The sequence below is a fragment of the Peromyscus californicus genome, unplaced genomic scaffold (assembly GCF_007827085.1).
Source record: "Peromyscus californicus insignis strain IS unplaced genomic scaffold, ASM782708v3 Scaffold_19__1_contigs__length_69161282, whole genome shotgun sequence".
Taxonomy (NCBI): Eukaryota; Metazoa; Chordata; class Mammalia; order Rodentia; family Cricetidae; genus Peromyscus; species Peromyscus californicus.
In genome coordinates, this window is record NW_026294491.1 from 2201266 (window position 1) to 2226544 (window position 25279).

General features: G+C 50.8%; 2 protein-coding genes and 1 long non-coding RNA gene across 4 annotated transcripts; 2 read left to right on the forward strand and 1 right to left on the reverse strand.

Moving 5' to 3' along the window:
• The first annotated feature begins 14 nt into the window (after positions 1-14).
• LOC128114293 (uncharacterized) lies at positions 15-3093 on the forward strand. The gene is made up of 2 exons (XR_008219741.1): positions 15-1054; positions 2701-3093. It is a non-coding gene; the product is annotated as an uncharacterized LOC128114293 (long non-coding RNA).
• Atp6v1g2 (ATPase H+ transporting V1 subunit G2) lies at positions 2790-5291 on the reverse strand. The gene is made up of 3 exons (XM_052744174.1): positions 5001-5291; positions 4621-4721; positions 2790-3941 (listed from the first exon to the last, which is right to left on the reverse strand). Exons 1-3 carry the CDS (start codon positions 5080-5082, stop codon positions 3768-3770), a joined length of 357 nt encoding a protein of 118 aa, XP_052600134.1. The 5' UTR covers positions 5083-5291; the 3' UTR covers positions 2790-3767.
• Positions 5292-5307: 16 nt separating this feature from the next.
• Nfkbil1 (NFKB inhibitor like 1) lies at positions 5308-25233 on the forward strand. Of its 2 annotated transcripts, XM_052744172.1 has the most exons (5): positions 5308-5444; positions 5994-6295; positions 6704-6980; positions 21366-21587; positions 21744-25233. In XM_052744172.1, the coding sequence occupies exons 1-5, from the start codon at positions 5432-5434 to the stop codon at positions 22328-22330; spliced, it is 1401 nt and encodes a 466-aa protein (XP_052600132.1). In that variant the 5' UTR covers positions 5308-5431; the 3' UTR covers positions 22331-25233. The 2 variants fall into 2 exon arrangements, with proteins under 2 accessions (XP_052600132.1, XP_052600133.1); XM_052744173.1 differs by lacking the exon at positions 5994-6295 and having other exon boundaries at positions 5321-5444.
• The last annotated feature ends 46 nt before the right edge of the window (positions 25234-25279 follow it).

Below are 25279 nucleotides of genomic sequence, written 5' to 3' on the forward strand. Positions count from 1 at the left end.
GAAATTCATCCTCGGACGCCTCCGCGGCCGCCAGGGACGGAAGCGCGACGCGAAGCTCGCGTCTCTCCCCGAAATCCTCCCCCTTCTGATTTTCTACGCTTCTCCACACCCTTCCCCTCGGCGTTCGGTTTTGCTTTTGTTGTGTTGGGTTTTGTTTTTGCCACGCCAGGCTTCTCTCTGGCCACCTCTCTCTGGGCATCGAGGACTCCGCGGGCCGCGCGGGGAGCGTTTCTCACGGGGTCCTTAGCCTGGTAGTCAAGGTGACCCGGGGGTGGCTGGGCTCAGGCCTCCGCCGAGGAGGGTGCTGGGGCGGGGGTGGGGGGCATGATCACGCCCTTTACTGTTGTAGGGAGAAGGAGCAGGATTTACCCAAAACGACATGGGCAGCGTAGCAGCTTGGGAGATGGAGGTTTGCATTCTGTCCAAGCGTTGAAAAATAAACGGTGGGGTTTGAGGGCTATGCAGCTTCCCATAGTTGTATTCATTAGAGCAGAATGCTCTTAGTCCCACCACAACAGCGCCATGGTTCAGCCTGGATTTTTTCCCCCTACGTATATGGTACTCCCTCCTCGGAGATGCTGCATTCATCAGAAGCGATGTCCTGCGGACCCGCTGCATCCTAAATATAAGCGCGAGCTTCCCCTATCAGCACACGTCACCACTCAGTAGGTACGTTGTCACCAACCAGCTGGCCGCGTCCCGACCAACTCCGAAGCTCCCGGGATCCCTCAGCATCTGACACCTAGGGAGGCGCGTTGGCGTAGGAGCCGGTGGCGCCCTCTAGTGTTGGCGCTCACAGACGCCGCCGCTTTTGTGTTAGCCTAGGAGTAAGTGGGGATCCTTCACCCCGGTGAAGTAGGAAGTGCTGAAGCTCCAGAGAGTGAAGATCTGGGGTTTAGGGCTTTGAAGACAGTTCCCAGGAACTCTTCTAGTGACCTCGACGGCAGGCTCTCAGCCACTTCTTTCTTCCTGTTGTTACCAGCTCAGCCTAAAAGGCCAGAGAAGACCTCTCAAGGGAAGACTTTTATTGGACTTATCCCAGCTGACCCATCAAGTGAGTCAAACATTCTGCTTAGCAAAGGACATTTGCACCAACCACAGCAAACTCATGCAAATGAAGGCTTGGGTTTGCACCATCACACTATTGTCCCTTTAGCACCAGTCATCACACACACACACACACACACACACACACACACACACACACACATCCTCTGCTCCAGGACTATGGGCGGGAGGGGCATGAGACGATGACACAGAGACTGAATGTCATCTAGAGTCCATCAAGGCTTGTGATAGCAAAAAATCCTGTAACCAACTGTTTCAAACAGTCCTGGCTGAGGCCACACCTTCAGGAGCTGGAGCAATTAGCCGTCACCACTGTGTGGTTTTCTTAAAGTGTTCAAAATGGCTGGCTGTTTGACTGACGTCCTGTTTAAGGCAGCCAAGGCAGGAAGGAATTGTTCAATGGCTATCAGTAGAGAATCAAATTGCCCCACCTCCTGGTGTCTGCTTATTTACAGGAAAGGGGCATCAGAGGAGCACTTACAATGAAAACTTAAAGAACTCATTAACATTCATGGTGGTTTTTAACAATGCTTAAAGCCTGGGCCACTGGCCCAGAGCAGGGAGAGTCCCCTCGTGTGTCCTTCCTTTCTCTGTTAGGGAGTTTGAGTCTGCTGTACAGCCGAGACTAACCTCCAACTCTCAGTTCTCCCACCTCAGCCTTCAAGTGCTGGGATTAAAGGCAGTAGCATGACCTGCTCCACTATGCCTATAAAATATGCAAATAGAGAAATAAAGCAAGATGCCCAAAACAATACAGCCACAGGATGACACCAAGATGTAAGCATCCCTATTTCCCATCAAATCTGCCTCCCTACCTCAAAATTCCGGTTGATTTTGCATAGCTATTTCTTCAGGATTGAAACATTCCCTCCTCATGACATTAGAAAAGGTTCATAAAATTCAGAAAGAAAGTTGCAAGACCAGAATTCTTCTCCCAGATTATGTCACCAATAAAGAGTTCCTGCGTTATGTAGAGTTACGTAGAGAGCTCTGGTGATGGAGGACGACGCCTTTTTGATGAGAAGCTGCTCTGGTCTCCCTTGCTCCTATAAGTGACCCACCACCATGCTACTGCCAACGAGCCCCTTGGTCTGCCAGTCTAGACTTGGGTGGAGAAGTTTCTTAGGTCATTCATTAGGGCCTTTTTTTATGTCTGCCTACAGAAAAGTCATACAAGAAAAGACTAGGTTATCTCATTGATTCAAGGTGAAACAAGCTTGCCTTCATAGAGAAGAGAACAGTTCCAAGAATGGGAGTCATAGGAGAGCAGTTATCCACCCCGTGAGCATCATTTTATTCTACAGTGTTCGCCAGCTGCCAATCATGTGCCAAGTGCTGTCCTAGGCTCTGGGGACACAAGGGCCTATCATCAGATCTCTCTCCCTCCCCTCCCCTCCCCTCCTCTCCATACACACACACACACACACACACACACACACACACACACACACACACACAAACATCAGGTACTAATAAGCAGAGTAAAACAAGGGAAAGGTGCAGAGTGCTTGTTCTGACACGCCAACTTTTCTCTTACAGTTATCATATGCAGCCCTCGGTTCTGAGGAGCCACACATGTTCCCACTTGAGAGAAAGTAACACATTACTATGTGCTTTTGTTTCTCCAAAAAGCTTCCCAGGACAGCCTTTGGCAGTGTTCTGAGGAGGGTGAATGAAAATGAGAAACGGCGCGATAAAAAGAGGATGCTTCCATCACCAACTGACTCGTCATGGGCATTTTATTGACACTCTGCTGTTACATGGGGAAGCAAGGTGTTGAGGCACGGAAAGGAATCCATGAATGTGGATGCCACAGCGTCACTTCAGCTCTGGGAGCTGTAAGCCTTGGGAAACAGCAAAGAGGGAGAGCCAACAAAGGGACAGACCAGCTCACTAGGAACAGAGAGAGACGCTAAGAGGTTCATATACTTGGGACCCTGAGAGAGAGAGGGAGGGGCTAAATGACATTATCATTTCAACTTTTCAGGGGTCATGATGTGCCTTCGGAGAACAGGAAAAACAAACTCTTTAGAGAATCAATAGAGTCACAATGACTGAGCATTATAGAGTGCCGCGAATAAAAGTCAGGAGACAGAGTATTAGGGTTCCGGCAGGCAAGCAGGGGGTGGCCATAATATGGGCTTGCCATTTATCAAGTCACAACTACCACCCATCTGAACTATGTTGAATTCTTACAGGACAGGTCACAGCAGCCACCATAGGAGATAAGCATTATTATTATCATCGCCGTGACAAACAGAGGACATGGAGGCTTCCAGGTTAAACTTGTCTCAGTCTCCCAGCCAGCAAGGAGCAGGGGAGGGAGAGGAACCCAAATCTGCCAGCTCTGAAGTCAGGGTGCTTTCCACACCCCTGCCACCATGACACGTTTCACAGAAGGATCAGATGAGGACGACTTGGGCATTCGTTAGTATAGTTCCAGTGGGTGTCATGGAACACAGGTTCAGGTTTGAGTATGCTGTTTGTAAGTCTCACGGGAGAATATTGGGTCCTGTTACCTAGAAGTCTCTCTCCTAGAACAGGTTATTATGTGAAGTGATTTTTTTGGGGGGTGGTACTAGGGATTGAACACAGGACTCTGTGCATGCTTACACAAGTGATTCTGAGTTGGGATATTTCTCTGTGGAAGGAGCTGGCAGGGGAGTCAGACTCCAGGGACATGTCCCTAAGGAGTGGTCCTAGACAGTAATCCGGTAGTTGGGGTGGACCTGGGGCCTGACATCACAGACCATACCAAGAAGCTGAGCCAGGACACGCTCCCGATTTCTTTGCTGGGAGCTCTGCATGCCCTGAACCTGACGTCTGGTGGCCTGTTCCACTTCAGCAGACAGGTTCCCCTGAGAGCCCATGGCCTGGGGAGGGGAAAGGTGGAAGAGAGAGAGAAAAAAGCAGAAACAGAGAAAGAAAGGTCCCAGCATGTAGAAGGAAGGATCCTGAATGAGGCCTGGAAAGCCTTTCAAAACTAATCCCATCCCACAAAAACAACTAGATACCAAACAGGTCAGCACAATCCCGATTTCTAAGACTTGACATGCAACCTCACCCAAAAAACACTTTAAATTCCCACCCTCTCACCACAATGGCCATAAAATTCTGTGCCCCCCCATCAATGTTGCCACATTCCACACAGACTGTGAAGGCCCCCCCATCGATGTTGCCACACTCCACACAGACTGTGAAGGCTCCTCCCCCCCATCGATGTTGCCACACTCCACACAGACTGTGAAGGCCCCCCCCATCGATGTTGCCACACTCCACACAGACTGTGAAGGCCCCCCCCATCGATGTTGCCACACTCCACACAGACTGTGAAGGCTGCTCCCCCACCACCATCGATGTTGCCACACTCCACACAGACTGTGAAGGCTGCCCCTACAAGTTGCACATGTCCTTTAAAATCCCCAGACCGGGTCAGGCCCCCTTCAGTCCTCTGACACCCTAGGTTCTTGTTGAATCACCTACATACATCCTACAGGAGGCCTCCACTTATTTGCACCCGGGTGGGTCCATCCCTGCTCCCCCGCCACTCACCGCCTGCTGCTTGCTCTGGAACTCCTGCTCACGCTCCCTGCGGTACTGCTCCACCTCCATTTGAGCCTCCTCCTTGGCTTGCTTCAGTCGCCGGGCCTTCCCTAGAAGCAGGACAGTGGGTATAGACCCCCCCCCCCCGCGCCCACATCCAGGTGTGTTAGTAGGAATCAGTACCCTCCAGAAAGTTATTCAGCGTCCTGTCAACCAACCAAGTGCTCGATTCTAAAACCCACCCATTTCTTCTATCCTAACAAGCTGTCAGCCCCCCGCTCCCGGGTCTGTCTCCATTATCCTTGGGTTTTCCTAAGGACTCAAATTCCGCTGTCCACTGCCTCTAAATTCTCCTTCCAGAGCCCTAAGAGAGGAAAGAGGAGGCTCACTCTTCCTGGCATCGGCCACCTTCTCCGCTGCCCGCTTCTCAGCTTGGAGGAGCTGCTGGATACCCTGGGACTGACTGGCCATTTTTGTCGCTGGAGAAGATGCTGTTTCGAAGGCGACCAAGGTACCAGATGGCTCCCACCCTCCAGCGCCTCCTCCTCCGGCCCGTTGCTGCAGTCCTCCACTCCCCCTGGGTCTTAGTGCTCCCGTTTTCTCTCCGTCTTCTGCATCCTCACGCCGATGGCTGGTCCTGCTCTCGGGCCTCAGTGTGGTAGTGCCCCAAACGGCCGCCCGGGGGCAGCAGAGACCAGGCCCGGTGCTGGCGGGCTGCAGCAGGTGCAGGGCGTCGCCAGGGTCACCAGGGTCACCAGGGCCGGGGGACGGGAGGGTGCAGAGCTTGGCTGGTGCTCTCAGAGACACAAAGACGACGAGAATGGTGTGGGAAGGTAAGGATGTGCCTGGAGAACAGTGCGATGGTTGCACACTCCCACTCCCCTGTCTCCGCGCCCCCTCCGCCCCACCCCCTCTTCAGTCTCCATCTTTTTTTTTTTAAACATATTTTCCAAGTCCGAACGTGTGCACACATTTCACCTGCCCTGCCCTACGTTTGTCTTCGTAGTGTCGTCTCATGGACTTTTTTTTCTTTTGGGATCTACCGGTCTATTTGGCCTCATTATGATTTTTTTTCTTTCTTTTTTGTTTTGTTTTGTATTTCGAGACAGGGTTTCTCTGTGTAGCCCTGGCTGTCCTGGAACTCTGTAGACCAGGCTGGCCTCGAACTCAGAGGGCTGGGCTTAAATTTTTTTTCATTGTAATTTACCTTTACTTCCTCTCTCTGCTCTCTTTCTCTTTTCATTTTTTTTTATTAATCCGTTATTAAATTATCCCTTCTCTCCTGGAGAGGGGTCCGAGATAAACCGCAAACTAGCCCTCCAGCCTCCGGGCCCCAGATTTGCCTTCGTAACCCCGCGGCTAATCCTGTCTTCCGGTTTCAGGAGGACCCTGTGTTGCAATCGCCTTGTTTCCCCTCCGGAGGCCTAAGCACGAGTCACCCACTCGGGGCGGAACGATTTCCGGGATGGGCCTCATAGTTCATTTCCGCCCGAAACTCGCGTCTGCGCTTGCGCCATTTCCGCCAGCCCCGAGGGCCGCCTCCCTTCCCGCCTCCCTTCCGGCAGCGTCCCAAGCCCAGGCCTCGGCCCACAGCTCCGAGGGTCCTCGGGGGCGGGGAGCAGGTCCGATGAGTGGCCCCTCCCCGCAGGCCCCCGAGGAAGGAGCCTCTACGTCTGTCTGCCGGGTACATTGTATTCGCTTTCTAGACCACTCTTTGCGTTTGTGACTTCTTTCCAGTTCAGACTTTGGCTGATGAACATTTCCCCCATCTGGCCTTACTTGGTTTTTTTTTTAACCCTCCGAAGTTCAGAATTAACTTTTTTTTCCTTGGGCCCTGGAGCCTTAAAACAATTATGTATCATCTTCTCAAAAATGACATCAAAACTCTAATCTGTGGCCCCGGCCCCTAACTCCATCCTCCCCGACCCCCCAACCTGTCATCTGGTAAGGGATGAGAGTTTAGAACAGGCTTCATCTCTGGCTGGAGATGTGACGGGGGAAATGGGAGGCAAAGGGAGGCAGGAGGGCATGTCTGCGGTGGAGGAAGAGCCGAGTTTGGTCCTCACGCTGCCGTCTCCCACTTCTTCCGCAGCCCAAGAGTTCCATGGCCTCTGCTTCCCGCCGGCAACGCCGAGAGCGACGCTTCCGGCGGTACCTGTCTGCAGGACGGCTGGTGCGAGCCCAGGCTCTCCTCCAGCGGCATCCCGGCCTCGATGTGGATGCCGGGCAGCCCCCTCCTCTCCACAGGGCCTGTGCCCGCCACGATGCCCCGGCCCTGTGCCTGCTGCTGCGTCTCGGGGCTGACCCTGCCCACCAGGACCGCCATGGCGACACGGCGCTGCACGCTGCCGCCCGCCAGGGCCCTGATGGTGAGTGGGTCGGCGGGGACCGGTCCCGAGAGGCCGATCAGATCGATCTGGAACGAAAGCCAGATATTGATTGGGAATAAAGGCCTGGTGTGGTGGCGCACACCTTTGACCTGAGCACGCAGGGGCAAGAGGATCTCTGTGAGTTCGAGTCCAGGCTAGCCTGGTCTACACAGTGAGTTCCAGGATTACATAGGAAGATCCTGTCTCCGACAACAACAAAAATAGTTGGGAAATAAGCTAGTTATTTGGTCCCTGGGACCTGTTGAAGCAGTTGACCTGGTTGGCTTTGGGGGGCAGGGGGTTGTTGTTTTGAGCTGGGGTCTTGCTGTGTATTTCAGGCTGGCCTCATGCACACAGTCTTACTCAGCATCCCAAGTGCTGAGATTGGCCGCAGGAGCTACCACATCCAGCCACCCAGCCTGCAGCCTTTTCTTTGGTTTCCTATCTTTCAGGGTCAGTGATTACTTTGTTTCTTTGATGGCTCTTTGCCTGTGGCACAACCTTGCGGTTGATTGTGCTGGGTCAGATCTCACCTCTAAAAAGTTTGCCCCCCCTCCACCCCCAGCTTAGATGGCTTCTCTCTGTGTGGAATTAAAACAATAGCAACCTTTGTGATTCTCCACAAACGTCTTACAAAGTATCTGTGCTGTGAGTCACATGATGAGCTGAGAGGGCCAGCTGATGTGAAACCTGGTGTGGAGTTATGTTGGAGATACGCATTCATATGTTATGAACCGATTTGTGATCCTTGGTTTATACTTCTGAAATACAGAAACACCCTGGGGACCAGTCTCCACCAAAATTCTGTAACAAAAATGTAAGTTAAAGCTGGTGGCGCAGGCCTTTAATTCAGCACTTTGGCGACAGAGGCAGTCTGGACTCTGAGCTCACCACCAGCCTAGTCTACATAGCGAGTTGCAGGACAGCCGAAGCGACATTGGAGAGAGACCCTTTCTCAAAATAACAACAGAACATCTCAAATCAGTAGTAATGGCTTCACAGTGAGAACAGCTCCCTTCTGTTCTCCGGTTTGCACAGATAACCTGCCCAGAAACAGCCTAGCCACCTAGAAATACGGGAAATTACAATGCATTCCTGTAATCCCGGCACTCAGGAGCATGGATGGGGTCCACCTCAAGGCCAGTCTGGTCCAGGCCTAAGATTCTCAAAAAACAAACAAGCAAATCTAACTTAAATGGAGGCCATGGTGATGAGTTTATCCCCAGCTTCCCCAGCCGGGTGACCTCCTCTAGACAGCATACTTCCAGATGAGCGCTATCAAATCCCATGTTCTAGAAACAACACGGAAGGTGTTGCTTTTGCAGTGATAGCAGAAGCAGCTCCGTGAAGAGCAGCCTCTTGACTAGGGAGGGGAGGTCGGTCCACCAAGAGACTGACTGCCTTCAGAACACTGGAGAATGTGAACAGCACCAGCCGCCTGCCCCTTTTCTCATCCCCAGCTTGGCCTCTCCTTAGTCCAAAAAAAAAAAAATCCTTTTCTTTAATTCTGCTTCACACAAGTAAAGCAGACTTGCATATGCTGTAGTTAGTTAGTTAGCTTAAAGAGAGGGAGTTTGCCAGATGCCGGCTGCAACTGGCTGGCTGATTTTTTTTTTTTTTTTTAATAAGGTACCTGAAGAGAAAAACTTCAGAATTGCCTGAATAAGTCTAGCAGAGTCTTTATTTACCACCAGAGGGACTGTTCCAACCAGTCTTGACCTCCAATTTGTTTGAGTTTTTAAAGGCAAAAAATGCAGTCGTGATGTATATACAGAAAGGCAGCTCTGGACATCTGCAGCAAGCAAGTTGTTTACCGAAGTGGAGAGACAGACAGTTAACCTTTAGTTTAGGGTCACTTTGTATGGAGTTTATGGCTGCTCCAGAGACCAGTTCACCATAGAAATTTATGTCTGGTCTAAGTGACCAGAGACCAATTGTAACCCAAGGTAGATTTAGCCATTAAAATATTCTTAGGAACGCCTTCATGAGCCTCGACGGTGACAAAGCATGGTGGGGCAGCTGCTTGCGGATTCTGGGACCCGCACCCTTACCTTGGGGCGCCTGTTTGCGCTAAAATGGAGATTGTGATGGGCACACGACCCACAGATTAGCTGCAGTTTTGCTACTTAATGATAAGTATGCCGTTTTTATGTGGTTCAGGTAAACTTGGCTGAGCAGCTCCTGATGATGGAGAAGGTACTTCCATCGTTGTGTTGGATTCTGAGAAGCATGTGAAACATTTCACACGCGGTGACGAAAGTGAGGCCTTTCTAGGAGGTTCAGGAACTTGTCTGAAACGTCACAGTTGGGAGGTTGCCATGTCCCAAAGAGGAAACCCGCCCGCCCTCCCGCCCTCCCGCCATGCTTCTCTCCCAAACCCTGGCCGCCTCTCGGGCTGTTTCCCGCCACTTGCCAGTCCCGCCACCAGGTGGCGCTCTAACTCTGGAGTCTCCATCTCATTAAGCCGCCAGCTGCTTTGGAGATCGTTCAGTTAGTAAAGTGAAAAGGTCTTCATTGAGCAGGTTAAGTGACTGACTCTCCTGCAGGAGTCTGAGGGATGCCCAAGTTCACTGAAGTGACTGGGCGGGTTTGTCATACCCACTGGAGGCCAGCAGAGGGCCTCCCCATTTTAGGCTTTGGTAACTTTGGAGCGTCTGGGAGAGAGTCCCGGCTGTCAGACCCACAGAGCACGTGAGCATAAACACTGACAGACAGCATTTTTCTCAGGGTTTTTGGGTAAAAAACAAACAGTCGTTCTTGTGTTTGGGTTGTCCCGAAGGTTTGTTGTTCTGATGGTTTTGTTTGCTTGTTTGGTTGTTGTTTTTTTTTTTGGTTTTTTTTTTTTTTTTTTGGTTTTTCGAGACAGGGTTTCTCTGTGTAGCTTTGCACCTCTCCTGGAACTCACTTGGTAGCCCAGGCTGGCCTCGAACTCACAGAGATCCGCCTGGCTCTGCCTCCCAAGTGCTGGGATTAAAGGCGTGCGCCACCACTGCCCGGCTTGTTTGGTTGGTTTTTTAAGACAGGGTCTCTGTGTAGCCTTGGCTGTTCTGGAACTCGATATGTGGACCAGGCTGACCACAGATGTACAGAGATGTATCTACCTCTGCCTGTGGATCCCCCTGCCTAAGTTTGGGGGTTATAGGTGTGAGCCAGCTTGTTGTAGTTTTCTTTTTTCATGGTTCTGGGACTTCGACCCAAGGCCTCATACATGCCGGCAAAGCACTGAGCCTCATCCCCAGCCCTCCTTTTTCTCTTTTTAGTTGGAGATAGTGGCCACACATGTAGCCTCGGCAGCTCTGACCTTGTGGTATTCCTGACTGCGTCCCCAGTAGCGGGGCCACAGCCCGAACCTCCGGGCTTGTTTTATCTTTATCTAACACTCACTGCACTTGTGTTCTGTGTCAGCACAGCAGCAGACGTACCATGCACTGGGTCTACATGCAGAGGCAGCCGTGTTTTAAAATGACTAGGCACGGTTTATGTTCCACCTGCCCTTCCAGCCTCGCCTTCTGCACACCCACAGATCTGTCACCCTAGTGCAGGTTTCACGAGCCTTGCCCTGTCAGGAAATGGGTGGTGAAAGAATTTACCAGAGCCAGGCATGGTGGCTCGTGCCTATAATCCTAGCACCCAGGAGGCTGAGGCAGGAAGATTAAGAGTTAAGGCCAGCCTTGGCTACACAGGCAATTCAGGGCCAACCTGAGCTGCATGAAACCCTGTGTGGGGGGTGGGGGAGCGACCCGAGGCAGCAGAGAATTTATTGCTACCTATAGACAGTGGGGAGGAGCTGTCTACATGTAGGCATCCAGGTCTGTATGGGCAGTGGGAAGCGTTTTCACACCATGGTGCCCTGGTTGTGAAGGTCTTATGGGATGGGCACTTGTGTGGGTTCATGTCTGGCTGCTTAGGTGGACATTCATTCCTTTATTGTGGGATACATTTTACAGCATAAGTTATTTCTTCTTGGGACTGTATCTCTGTAAGATGTCATGAGTTACTAGGGGTCAGACTAGACATCCTGAGCCTGCTCTTTAAAGAGAATTCTCTACAGTGATATCGTGACACCCTAAGATAGACTGCAGCCAAGGCTCATTAGGCTTAATTATTCTTCATTTAAAATTTAGTTTTATTTTTCTATCTGTATAGAGGTCAGAGGATACAGTTGGCTGTTGGTCCTCAACTTACATTGTGTTTGAGATGGTGTCTTGTTTCTTTTTGACTGTGAACACCAGACTAGCTGGTCTGTGAGTCTGTGTGGACGCCTGTCTCCACGTCTTACCTTGCCGTGGGAGCACTGGGATCACAGGTGTGTGCTGCAGCGGCTGGCTTTATATGGATGCTGGGGATGCAAGCTCAGGGTCTCCCGCTTCGTGGCAAGCATTGTACTGTACCAGCGGTTCACTCCCAGCCCCACAGTTAACACAGCAGCAGCCCTGCTTGAGCCCCGCCCAGTGCAGCTACCCATCACAGAACAGCATCCACACACCCCCCACACACAAGGTTCACAGAAGATGGAGGCCACCTTCTGGACTTGCTTCAGGGCTGAGGGGGCCCTTGCTCGCAATGCTAATTTGTCATAGAGTCCTGAGACCACAGGATATCAAATATTCTGGAGAGGGGAGGTGGAGCTGCTGTTGAAGGAGACCAGAGGTCAGACCGTGACACTAGATCAGGAGGTCCTGGGTGGCAGGGGTGCGATCAGTGGCTGCTACCCTGAGGCGGCACCATCTGGAGCCGAGACCTGAAATCAGGAAGACGTTGATTTACCAGGAGGTTGAGTAAGCCTGGGCCAAAGACACAACGCAGAATTAAACACAAGAAAGCGTCTGTGAGAGCTGCTAGGAGTTGTCCCAGCCAGGAGGCGGGTTGAGACCTCTGGGTTAGACAGGGACAGCTGTTTTGTTTCTGGCTGCAATGAAGGGATGAGAAACATCTGCACACCAGGGGGGAAAGGGAGGCAGCACCGAGGGAAGGTCATGTGGTTCTGAGACTTGCAATAATTGTAAGTTAGAATGGGAAAGCTTCAAATAAGGGAGAGCCTTCCCTAGACAGGATTATGTGTGTTGAGAGTCTCAGACCCAGCCTGGGCAAAGATGGTGCCTTTCTAGGTGAGGAGTTGGTGCCTTAAGAGTTTGCTCAAGGGACTGGAGAGATGGCTCAGAGGTTAAGAGCACTGGCAGCTCTTCCAGAGGTCCAGAGTTCAATTCCCAGCCACCACATGGTGGCTCACAGCCATCTATAATGAGATCTTGTGCGCTCTTCTGGCTTGCAGGCATACATGCAGACAGAACACTGTATACATAATAAATAAATCTTTAAAATAAATAAATAAATAAATAAAATTAAAAAAAAAAAGAATTTGCTCAAAAGCCGGGCAGTGGTGGCGCACGCCTTTAGTCCCAGCACTCGGGAGGCAGAGCCAGGCGGATCTCTGTGAGTTCGAGGCCAGCCTGGTCTACAGAGTGAGTTCCAGGAAAGGCGCAAAGCTACACAGAGAAGCACTGTCTCAAAAAAAAAAAAAAAAAAAAAAAACCAAAAAAAAGAATTTGCTCAATAGAACATGAGCAAAATAACAATGAGTGGCCCCTCATATAAGACCACCGTCACACTGGGCCTGTAGAGAGCTCTGAGGACACTGAGGGCAGGGAGGAGGGATTACAGGTGAGAATTAGTCCAGGCGGAGTACAGTAGTGACCATTAGGATGGAAAGAAGCCCTGTGTATGTCTAGGGAGTCTGAAATATTGGGGTATGGGAGAAGAGGTGGGGCCACCCAGGTAGTTTAAGAGGTCTCTTTGAGGGAACAGCCAGGATGAATTCCTTGAAATAGGTTGGGTCCCTCAGTGCCTGAAGGGTAGAAAGAGAGCTTGAGCTGGAGAGAGGGCTCCTCAGTTAAGAGCACTTGTTCTTGCAGAAGGCCCAGGTTCAGTTCCCAGCACCCAGCTCGCAACCATCTGTAACTCTAGTTCCAGGAGATCTGACCCCTCTTCTGACCTCTGCAAGCATCAGGGACACACAAGGTACACATGTGGTATACATACGTGTTGGAAAAATACTCAGACACGTGAAATCTTTAAAAAAGTTTTTTTTAATTTTTTAAGAGAATTTCAAAAATTGTATCATTAGAACTCAGAAAGGAGAGAGAAATGATCTTGGCTATTCATTAGGATCTGGGGGTGTTTGAGGACAGGTTTCACCTGATTCTCTCCAAAAGGAGAGAGGGTTTCCAGGCATTGTACAGGAATGGACAGCTTGGTCTTTTACCAGAGCAATCCACCCCTGAACTTAAACCCGAAGTGGCGGGCCTTACTGTTTGCCTGTAGTTGGAGCAGAGGGGAACTGACAGGGCCCAGTCCAGGGAACATCAAGCGGCCTTTATCATGAGGGAGGGTTGTTTTTGTTGTTTGGTTGTTTGGTTGGTGGTTGTGGTGGTAGTGGTTTTTTTGAGACAGGATTTTTGTGTAGCCCTGACTGTCCTGGGACTCACTCTATAAACCAGACTGGCCTCAGACTCAGAGATTCCCCTGCCTCTGCCTCCGAGTGCTGGGATTAAAGGTGTATGCCACCATTGCCTGGTGTAAGGGAGAGTTTTATGGTAGACCCAATTCCTGGGTTAATGTGAGATGCTCCCAAAAGGTGAAATCTAGCTTAGAGCTGTTCTTACCCTGGTACTCAGGGGCAGCCTTAATAGTTTGTCTTAGTAGCTAGCACACTGGGACAGACGATGGGTGTCTGGTCTAAGAGGCCTTCCTGGAAGAAGGCTGAGGTGAGCCACGGGCTGGAGAGTAATGCCAGGTCTTACAAGCATGGCTGGGAGGTGAGTGGACCAAGACCACTGAGTCTAGAGTGCAGCCTGGTGAGGTCTTGTCACTGTTAGATCTGCCCTCTCGACCTTTCTAGAAGATTGAGAGTGCCCAGTAGCAGAGAGGTGATGCTGGATTCTGAGGCCTTGCTGATTCTGAGTGATACTGGGAATGAAAGCCACGTCATTGCCAGAATGAAGGGACCAGGGAAGTCAGAATAGAGGACTCATGTGTCCTCTGAGACAGTGGTAACTGGGAAGCCTTTTGTTTTTACCACCCAGTATCTTCTAGAACTGTGGAGCAGGGTACATGTGCATGAAGATCTGTCTCTTAGTTTTCTCTGGCATGGTTCTCCTACACTGCATAGGCTGTAGAAGGGAGAGGCTCTGAGACCCAGGAGAAACCAAGGGATGTGTGTTGACTGGGACGTGGAGCAGGTGGTGCAGGCTGAGCTGAGGGTGAGCATGGCAGACTCAGCTGTGGTGAGAGAACATCCTGGGGACATTTTTTATGGCAGCTCCAGAAAGGGTTAGCCTGGTAGAGCATAGGTAAGGGTGAGTGTGAGCGCTCCTCTTGGACCTCTCCAAAGCCCAGAGCTGTCCTCAGCCCAAGGATTCACTGGTCTCCGGCTGGCACTTGGGACATGGGATCCCTTTTGAAGAGAAAATATCAGCCCTTAACTGGTGTTCTAATACAGCTGCCTTGCACCTTACCTTGAGCATGCTCTGAAAAATAAATCCGTTTGGTCATTTCTTAAAGTTGACAGCTGTTGGTACTTAATACCTGGTGGGGCACCTTCTCTGGTTGCAGCCAGGTGTCTGAATGATGGCCCTGCAGGTCTTTGTGAGCCCTGGCTCCCCTGAAGACGAAGGTGAGACTCCTGGGAAGGAGGTGGTAGAATTTTGTTTTGTGCTAATACTAATTATTATTATTTTACTTATTTTTGTTTGCTGAGACAGGGTCTCTACATAGTCCTGGCTGTTCTGGAACACACTATATAGACTGGGCTATCCTGGAACAGAGATCCTCTTGTCTGTGCCTTACAAGTACTGGGATTAAAGGTTGTGCTACCATACCTGGCTTGAAAACAGAGTTTTTAAATGAACAAAATCCTAGTTTTGTCAAAATTCAGTTTTCAAAGTAACAGAAAGCCTGACAAACTCAGCAGAAAACGATCACTTGACGAAACAAAACTTTTGTCTCTTGAGGCCAGCTTTTGGCAAGTGTCCTTAAGCGTGGAGCACACCTCAGGAGACTTGAGAAGCAGAGCTTGGGCCGTAGCTGTGGGTGGGTGCCGCACTGATGTCGGGTTTCAGCGGCGCTAACCAGCACACTCTGCTCACCTTCTCCAGCCTTTGTGTGCTGCAGACCTTGTGACTCACTCGCGCGTCTTCCACACACTCACGCTTCTTAGCTCTGCCCTTTTCTTTCTTTTCCATTTTGGAACAGTCCAGTCACTTTATCTTAGGAGAATCTTAATTGACACATACTAACTTTCTTCTAAAATACCCTTTTCCTTCTCACCTTCCTCACCCAAAGCGTCTCTTCATACTCATGGCCCCCGCTTCTCCCGATTACTGTGTCTTTTTCTGTATTTACTTCTTTACCAGAGACTTGAACCTTCAGTTGCATCCATGATGTGAGGCAGCAGCCTGGGATTGCCTGCAGACACGGTATCAGACTGTGAGGCTCTGGTCTGCCCAGGGTCTTTATTGCTGCTTAGATTTCTTTCTTTCTTTCTTTGTTTTTTTTTTAAACAAAAATTCCTGTCTTTATTCCATATTCATCTTCTATAGGTTACTGTACAGTATCAGGAGCAATTAAAATCAGTCAGATGCCTAAGATTGATTGTGTGCTTATTATTATAACCTTACTAAACATTTTCCCAACCATAAAACCAGGACGCAAATACTGTTAACATCTTTGTGCTATGAGGGAGAAAAGCAACAGAGTGTTTAAGTACTGGGTGAACAGTGAATGGGCAGACTGGGGTTTCAACCTAAGCACTGATACCAGGATTCGACTCCAGCAAGTAATAAATGCTACAGAGAACGGGTAAAGTTAAGGGCAAAATATTTACACATTGCCAGGAAGTCTCACAGCACCCCTGATTATGACGGTGATGATGAAGATGCGGCTTTCAGGACTGGGATTATTACATTTCCAGGTCCGTTGAACGCATGTAGGCTTTATAATTGTTAAATCTTTCCTTGTCTGGTTTGTTGTTTGTTTGTTTTTACATCCCTCCTCTCTGCCTAGTCTCTCCCCTGGCCCCCGCTTAGATTTTTAAAAAGCTCTTTTATGCTTAAAAAAAAAAAAAGCCGGGTGGTAGTGGTGCATGCCTTTAATCCCAGCACTCGGGAGGCAGAGACAGTCGGATCTCTGTGAGTTCGAGGCCAGCCTGGTCTACAAAGCAAGTTCTAGGAAAGGTGCAAAGCTACACAGAGAAACCCTGTCTCAAAAAAAAATAAAATAAAAATAAAAAATAAAACCAAAAAAAAAAAAAGTTGAGAGTGTTCCATTCCTGTCAAAGCTGGCAAGGATAACGCTGACCTTGGACAGGGCATTGCCTTAGTCTAAGCACAAGACAGGAGACACAGCCAAGAATGTTGTGTGTCGACCCTGCAATTGGAAATTTTGGATCCCTAAAAAACTGAAGGAAATAGCAAATGGTTAGTTTTCCTGGAGGATGGGGGGGGGGCGGAGAGATAGAGAGATGGGGGGGAGAGGTGGGGGGAGGGGAGGGGAGGGGAGGGGAGGGGAGGGGAGGGGAGGGGAGGGAGGCTGTCCAGTGGTGGGGACTGGAGAGTCTGTAGGCCCAGTGATTATAGGCTGGACCTAGAGCAGTTGTGTTTGGGACAGATCTGTCAGGGGGAAGGGGACACGTACCTGATAGTGTTGGGGTCTTTGCTAGCTGCCTCCTCAAGGGGACAGATGTTGGGGGGTGATAATTATTCCCTGGGTTCCCCCTGTGAAGTCCTTGGGTGAATGTGTGAGGGAGAGAATGTGTGGGTGAGAAGGGGGAAGATGGGGAGAAGTCGGAGGGAAGGTGGGAGTGGAGCTGCCTGGGGGAGGGTGCTGGCCGCACAGAAGCTGGAGGTGGAGGGGAGCATGCATGGCCATCGGGATGTCAGCTAAGGCTGAGTTCAAGGCAGGCCAGTACGGGAGGCACCTGTGGGTCCCATGCTGAAGCCATGAAGTGCTGGATAGGAGGAATCTTGGAATTTTTCCCCAAAAATTATGGCGAAAAGATCCAGTTGTAGGACAGGGTTGTAACTCAGTGTACTGGTCTGTGGCCAGGGTTCCTCATCTGGGAGTGAAACAAGGGCCGAGTTCTGTTACAAAGGAAAATAAGGTTTTGTTTGCTTTGTTTTTTGAGAAGTGAAGATAGAATTTAGACCAGATTTTGAGAATATATCTCAGGGTGAGCCAGGGGTCATGAAGCCCATCTTGTATCCTACCAGAGGGGCAGCCTCGCCCCAAAGGTGTCTTCAGAGGGCAGCAGCCCTCCCTGCTTTCACTACTGACTTGACCGAGGTTTGCTCTAAAGCAGGGCATCCTCCGAGAACAGAGACCTCCTGACTCACGGTGTGAAACCCAGTTGGTTAGGCCAGACTGACCTCAAAGAGAGACACACAAATAACTGGCCAGAAAAAGGGGCTCACTGCCCCAAGAAAGTGAAGCATTGGTTACCCCTTGGGTCTCTTTGTTCAGAAAGTCTGGCTGGGACAGAGACATGATCTGCAGGAGTGTGTTTTTCCTGTCTGTGGTGCTGAGGCTCCAGCCAGGGCGTTGGCGTGCATTAGGCAAGTACTCTACCACGGAGCTGCATCTCCGGCCCCCAAACCTGTTTGTTTTGCTGTGTGGCAGCGCCTCCCTCACTCTCAGAAGTGCTGTGCCATTAGACGTGAGGAGAGAACCCTGCTTTTGTTTTTAAGGGGAAGTGAATGTTTCTTCCACAAAACTTTTTCATATATATGTATTTTTTGGTCAATATAAGTACATGTTGACCAGACATGATGTCACACACCTTTTAATCCCTGCAGTCAGGAAGCAGAGACAGGCGGATCTCTGTGAATTCTAGGCCAACCTGAGCTACATGGTGAGATCCTATCTCAAAAAAGAAAAAGGAGGGGGCTGGAGAGATGGCTCAGCGGTTAAGAGCACTGGCTGTTCTTCCAGAGGTCCTGAGTTCAATTCCCAGCAACCACATGGTGGCTCACAACCATCTGTAATGAGATCTGGCGCCCTCTTCTGGCCTGCAGGCGTACACGCAGACAGAACATTGTATACATAATTAATAAATAAATCTTTAAAAAAAAAAAAAAAAAAAAAAAAAAAAAAAAAAAAAAAAAAAAAAGAAAAAGGAAGGGAGGGAGGGAAGGAAGGAAAAGACTATGCTAATGGACATTGGAAAAGTTGATTTGGGGGCTGGAGAGGCAGCTCAGCGGTCAGTAGAGCACACTGCTCCTTCAGGGGACCCGGGTCCAGGACCCAGCACCCAGGTTGGGCAGCTCACAACTGCCTATCACACCAGCTCCAGAGGATCCGACTTTTTCTTCTGCCCTCTGCTGACACCAATCTTCCTAAAGCTGAAACGAAGTCAAGAAGAAAGTTTTGGTAGAGATTTTAAAGGATAGAAGGGGAGAAAAGACTGTGTTTTAATGGTCGTATAAAAAGGACTTTCTTGCCGGGCGGTGGTGGCGCACGCCTTTAATCCCAGCACTCGGGAGGCAGAGCCAGGCGGATCTCTGTGAGTTCGAGGCCAGCCTGGGCTACCAAGTGAGTTCCAGGAAAGGCGCAAAGCTACACAGAGAAACCCTGTCTCGAAAAACCAGGAAAAAAAAAATTTCCTGAGAAGAAAATGAAGAATATGAACAGGTTATTCACAAAATAAATACTAATAGCCAGAAATATTAAAAAAAAAAAACAAATAAATTCATTAATAAAACTTTTTTTTTAAGACAGGGTCTCTGCATATCCCTGGCTGTCTTAGAACTCATTCTGTAGATCACACTGGCCTCAAACTTACAGAGATCTGCCCGACTCTGCCTCCCAAGTGGGATTAAAGGCCCATGCCTGGCCTAATAAAACCATTTTTAATCTGTCCCATTAGAAGCATGAAAAGGTTGGCATGCATGTACCCTAAAGGAAGGTGGGCACCCTGGCAGGCTTGTCCATGCTTTGACTCAGAACATCTCCCCTAAGCAGACAGTGTGTCAAGTCCACAGACATACAGGTTTGAGGCTGAAGGTTTTTGTAGACACGGTCTAACAGCCAGGGGTGGAGAGAATTCTGTGTCTCGGCTCACAGGGGAGCACTCATTACCATCATCAGAGAGAGTTAAAACAGTAGATTCCGGTGGAAAAAATACAAGGTGCTAAGTGAAAAAAGCTGTGAGGAGGAAAGGCCATGAGTGAGTTTCAGCCCAACCTAGGCTACATCATGAGACCCTGTCTCAAAAAAAACACCAGGCCAGCAGCTCCATCTTGATTTACTCCTGACCACTGCCAGTCTTTGGGGCATATTTAACCGTGTGTGATGTGGTGCCCCAGGTATTCTGTAATTTGTGGGATGTGTTGACCCATACAAACCTAGGACACATGGGCCAGAGGTATGAGAATCACAAGTTTGAGGCCAGCCGAGGCTACAATTACAAAGTGAGTTCTAGGACACCTTGGGCTATATGAGACCCTCTCTCAAAACAAGCACACACACACACACACACACACACACACACACACCATAGCCAATAAAATTGGGTATTTCAGAAAAAAAAATATTTTACAAAGCAAGTTTCAAGCTGGTTGCATACCTCTGAGTAAATGTGCATAGCATGTGGTCACAAGCCTCTAAATAAAGTTGCCATGCATGCGTTTACATGGACCAAGGCAGGACTGGGGGTTGCAGCAAACTGTTAGCAGTTATAATTTTTTTTTTTTTTTTTTTTTTTGTTTTTTTGTTTTTTTGTTTTTCGAGACAGGGTTTCTCTGTGTAGCTTTGCGCCTTTCCTGGAACTCACTTGGTAGCCCAGGCTGGCCTCAAACTCACAGAGATCCACCTGGCTCTGCCTCCCGAGTGCTGGGACTAAAGGCGTGTGTCACCACTGCCCGGCAGCAGTTACAATTTTAAGCTGGGTGTGTTGGTAAACAACAACAAAAAAAATCAAAAATCCTATGAGTTAAACCTTCTATGCAAGCCTGAACACACGCACAAGCACACACACTATACACTCTCGCACAGCCTATACACACACACACAAGCACACACACTATACACTCTCGCACAGCCTATACACACACACACAAGCACACACACTATACACTCTCGCACAGCCTATACACACACACACAAGCACACACACTATTCACTCTCACCAGCCTGTACACACACTGTGGTAAGCCCTGGTAGGAAGAAGTTGAAAGAAGCCCAGCAGATGCTTGGTAAGTGGGACAGCTTGGGAGGGTTTGTGGCAGGTCACAGCAGCGCTAAGGAAACCTGCCTCACCCTGATGTGGTTTCGGAGGGGATTGGCACCTTGGGTAGCCAAGGGTAGGCCCTTCCATCTTCCTGGCAATGACAGGTCAGCCTGCTTCTGTACCATCCCCCTGGTCGGTGAACAGGACTTCCTGGAACCAGCCAGGCCTGGTGTCCCATCTCCTCCTATCTCTAGGAGACAAGATAGGTCCACAGAGCAGGAAAGATGCCCCATTCACCTGCCTCTGGCTCCTGAATTGAGGCAGTTGGTGGCCCAGCTGGTGGGCTTCACTGAGGGTAGAGGGGAGCAAGCCGCATGGCATTTGGCAGCCCCTGTAGTCTCTACCTGGTGAGGTCAGGGTTCAGAAACAGGTACCCGAGGTGTTGGTTCTTTCCTACCCCTCCCCCTCCCTTGGCCAGCAGTCATTAGAAGGAGCTTGCTCTGCTGGTGGCGGCATCCAGGTGGCTCACACTCAGTGTTGCCCTCCCTTCCTTGGCTGAGGCTGAGAAATTCTGCCAAAAACATATTATTCACTCAGCTTTATTGGGTAGAAATGTAAATGTGCTTATATGTTTGTAGTGATACAGACATGGTGTTTGATATTCTCTATTACTATTCTTATTTATTTACTTTTTTGAGGCAGGGTCAATGATGTAACAGTCTGGCTGTCCTGGAACTCACTCTGTAGACCAGGCTGGCCTCAAACTCAGACTCACCTACCTGCCTTTGCCTCCTGAGTGCTGGGATTTAAGGTGTGTGCCACCACCACCTGGTGGTAATCTTAATATGTAGTCTTGGGTAAGAACCATAGTTAGGAATATGTATATAGTGGTAATAGTTTCAAGCCAAAAATAAAAAGTAGTCAAAAGAATTTGAGATTGCCCTAGGTAGCAGGGCCTGGGGCCAGAAAACATCATCTGCTACAGCAGTGCTTGAAGCCAACTGGAGTCTTTTGTGGGGAACAGGTCAGAACATTCTAAACTTCCACACTTATGCTCATGAGAACTCAGGGGTGGTTATTCCTCACACCCAGGAGTTAGAGACCCCTGATGGTGACCCTGTCAGGGCGGGAGCCTCAGCTGATCTGCTCACTCTCTCTGCCCCTAGCTTACACGGACTTCTTCCTGCCACTGCTCAGTCGCTGCCCCTCTGCCATGGGGATAAAGAATAAGGATGGGGAGACTCCTGGGCAGATTCTGGGCTGGGGACCCCCCTGGGATTCTGCTGAAGAGGAAGAGGATGATGAGATCTCCAAGGAGCGAGAGTGGCGGCAGAAGCTGCAGGGCGAGCTGGAGGATGAGTGGCAGGAGGTCATCGGGAGGTTTGAAGGTGAGGAGCCAACTGCCGCCAACAGCTGCCCTCCCTCCCGGGCGGCGTTCCCTGAGCTCTCCCCTCCAGGCCCTCTGCATGTGTCCTCTATTTCATTCTCTTTTGTCCATCTAATCACAGCCTCTCTCCCACACCCTCTTCCTTCCTCCCAAACAGATGATGCTTCTCATGAGACGCAGGAGCCCGAGTCCTTCTCAGCCTGGTCAGATCGCCTGGCTCGAGAGCACGCCCAGAAACGGAGGCAGCAGTTGTGGGCAGAGAGATCCTGCCGACCCCCAGGGGCTGGGGGCTCCAGTCACAGCTGGCGTCAGCAAGAGGAGGAACAGCGGCTTTTCCGAGAGCGAGCCCGGGCCAAGGAGGAGGAACTGCGTGAGAGCCGAGCCAGAAGGGCTCAAGAGGCTCAGAGGGACAGAGGGACAGAGCCTCCCAGACCTGGGCCCAGGGCCGAGCACCCACGAGGGGCAGGGCGGGGCAGCCTCTGGCGCTTTGGTGATGTGCCCTGGCCCTGCCCTGGTGGAGGGGACCCAGAGGCCATGGCTGCAGCCTTGGTGGCCAGGGGTCCCCCTCTGGAGGAACAGGGGGCTCTGAGGAGGTACTTGAGAGTCCAGCAGGTCCGATGGCACCCTGACCGCTTCCTGCAGCGATTCCGAAGCCAGATTGAGACCTGTGAGCTGGGCCGTGTGATGGGAGCCGTGACAGCCCTCTCTCAGGCCCTGAACCGCCATGCAGAAGCCCTCAAGTGACCCTAGGGGATGAGCAAGAACCTGTGAGGCTGTAGCCTCGAGGACAGGCAGGAAGAGGCGCAAGGTCATGGATGGGGATGGACAAGAGGCCGCTACTGCACAGAGAGGATATGGGGCAGGCTCACGTAATGGATGCGGGGGTGGGGGGAGGGAGGCTCTACCACCACCGCTCTTGACTGCCATTTCCTAATAAGACCTGGTTCCACATCTCACTCCAGAGTCTTCTCTGCTTTTTCCATTGCTATGGTTTTCATCACCCATGACATCTCCTTTCCCGCCCAGCTGTTGAAACCCGCAGCTCCCACACACCTGCAGCACATAGTCAGACAGGGAGTGCTGTCAATAGAGACCAGAAGCCCCCCACCCCTGCCCTGGCTTGAGGTCCCTTAGAAGGCCCAGTTTGTCCTTCAAACCCCCTCTGCTCCCTCCCCAGGGACCTGACCACTCCACAGTCTGCAGCTGAAGACAGATGTGAACAAGTAGAGAAAAGGGGAACAAACCACCCCCAACCCCCCTTCGTGCTCCCCAACCAGAACCACATCCTCCTCCCTGCTCGCACCCCTACCCCAACACAGGGCTTTCCCTCTGCTGAGTCACCGAATGAGCTGAGTTGGGGGCAGCCGGGGCTGGGACCATAAGGACCTAGGAGGGTAGAGCATAGAAAGGGGATGGAGGAAGAGCCTATGGGGGAGGGAATTTCAGTTGCTAAAATTAGAAGCGGGAAGGAGGCCGGAAAGAGCCAGATTATGTAACCTGGGTTGTCTGTTCTTGGGCAACTAGAGATCCACACCCGAGCCTATCTGGGCTCCTGGGCAGCTCCTTCCCTGGTTTCTCAGTCTCGTCTCTCTGGGGCTCCAATCCCGGTATCTACTGTTCGATTCCCCAACCCTAAACTTGGGCTTCAGCTCTGGGCAACTCAGGCTTGGCCTTCCACATAAACATCTCCTTCCCAAGAACCCATAGTTAAGGTCCTAGGGGTTAGAGAGAAAGGGTCTGAGACATGGAAGGTGGGACGGGAAATCCATCATACCACTGTTCAAATTCAGCAGCTCTCTGGAAATGGAGAAATTGTAGGCAGATCCCACTACCAACGCCTAAGACACAACTGGGAACTCAGGTTTTTTGGGTTTGGTTTGGTTTGTTTTAAAGTAGAGGCAAGACAGAACAAAGTATTGTGCAGTTAGTTGTGTGTGATCTGAAAGGGGACCATCAGCACTACAGCCCAGGCCTGCTGGAGGGTCCCGGCATTGCGCAGGAAGAAGCTGCTGGAAAGCCGGGTGGTGCTGGCACCGCATGCCTTTAATCCCAGCACTGGGGAGGCAAAGGCAGGAGGATCTCTGTGAGTTCGAGGCCAGCCTGGTCTACAGAGTGAGTTCCAGGATAGGCTCATCTACACAGAGAAACCCTGTCTCGAAAAACCAAAAGAAGGAGAAGAAGAAGAAGCTGCTGGAAACATGCAGTGGGCCTGAGACCCGGGGAGATGTTGGGGAGGTTAGGAAGAGGCCCAAGGCCAGGCAGATGTCGAGCAGCAGGAGGAAGAGCTCTGTGAGAGGAAGCTGCTGTGATTCGGAGAAGAGTCTTGGAACTGTGAGCAGCCCAGGCATCCGGTTCCTCTCACAGGCTGGGGATTTCGGAAGTGGCATGCAAAGAGCCCACATGGAGTCAGAGTCGACCCCTGGAGCTGGGGTCGAGAGGAGCAGCCGGCGTGTGGACTGGAAACACTTGGTTTTCTCCTGTACATGAATTACCTGAAACCAAGATATGCTGATACCCCCTCCCCCTCCCCCTCCCCGCAGACCTCCCTCTCTATCCCCCCCTGGTGTCTGGCCCCCAGCCCTGGTGGGGGTTCCCCTGAGATGAAGGCTGTTCACTTTCTCTGACCACATGGTTTCCGCTTCTGCATCTCTCATTTCCTAGGCTGATAAAAATACTGAGTCCCAGAGGCCCCGGCTTCCTCTGACCCCCTGGTACCAGGCAGCAGGCATCCTGTCCCCCATGGTGGGGGTGGGGAGGGAGCTCAGGGATCCCCAAGGTTGACTCAGTGCCTGCCGTGGGACAGTAGTTGCTGTGGAAATGTGTCCCTTCCATCAAGTTGGTCCCAGGAGTTGGATCTCTGGGGTGGGGTACTTCGGGGCTCAATTTGAGAAAAGAGGTTAGGAAAGAAACTAGAGATGGGATGTCAGCCTGGGGATTGAGGTGGGGGTGGGTTTCAGTTAAATTAGGAAAGGGGCCTGAGCTTCTGTTTGGCACAGTATCATGTAACCAAAGAATTCAAACCCTGCTTCTGGGGACATACCCATACCCCAGTGTGTGAAGGCATGAAGAGCAGCCTTCATAGCAAGGCCCATGGGATGCAGTCAGGAGGCTCCCCAGAGGGTAGGAACAGTGAAAATGCCTGCATGGGCTGAGGCTGAGAAGCTAGAAAACAGTGTGAGCTGGTGTGAGCTGGCGTGAGCTGATATGAGCTGAGCATCTTGAAGTGAAGAAGCACAGGTTTGAGGGCTGTGTGCAAAGAAGGCTGAGGGCAGGGAATCGGGACTGGTGCTGTTTGGTGACCCTGGGGCAGCTGTGAAGTTGAGAGTGGGTGGGTGCTGCAGGGCCAGGCTGAATCTCCTCTGTGTTAGCTCACCCTTTTCCAGTCACTAATCCTGCCGGGGACTCCAGACAGATCTCTCAAGACAGGGCACAGTGGCTGGCGGAGTGCTCTTCCTGAAGGGACTCAGAAGCAGATCTGTGCCATCTCCTGCTCTCCAGTCTCAGCCCTTCCACCTCTCCCAGAGCCTCTCACACGCTGGAACTCTTGTCTCTGGTTACTGAAGCTAGGACTCCTTCAAAGGACCACCCATAAAACTTAACTTCTCTGTCCCTCCAATTTTCCATGTAAATAAATTCTTTGGACCATGTTGTCTGACAGTGGGCCATAAACCCTTCTGCAGAGGTCTTGGGAGG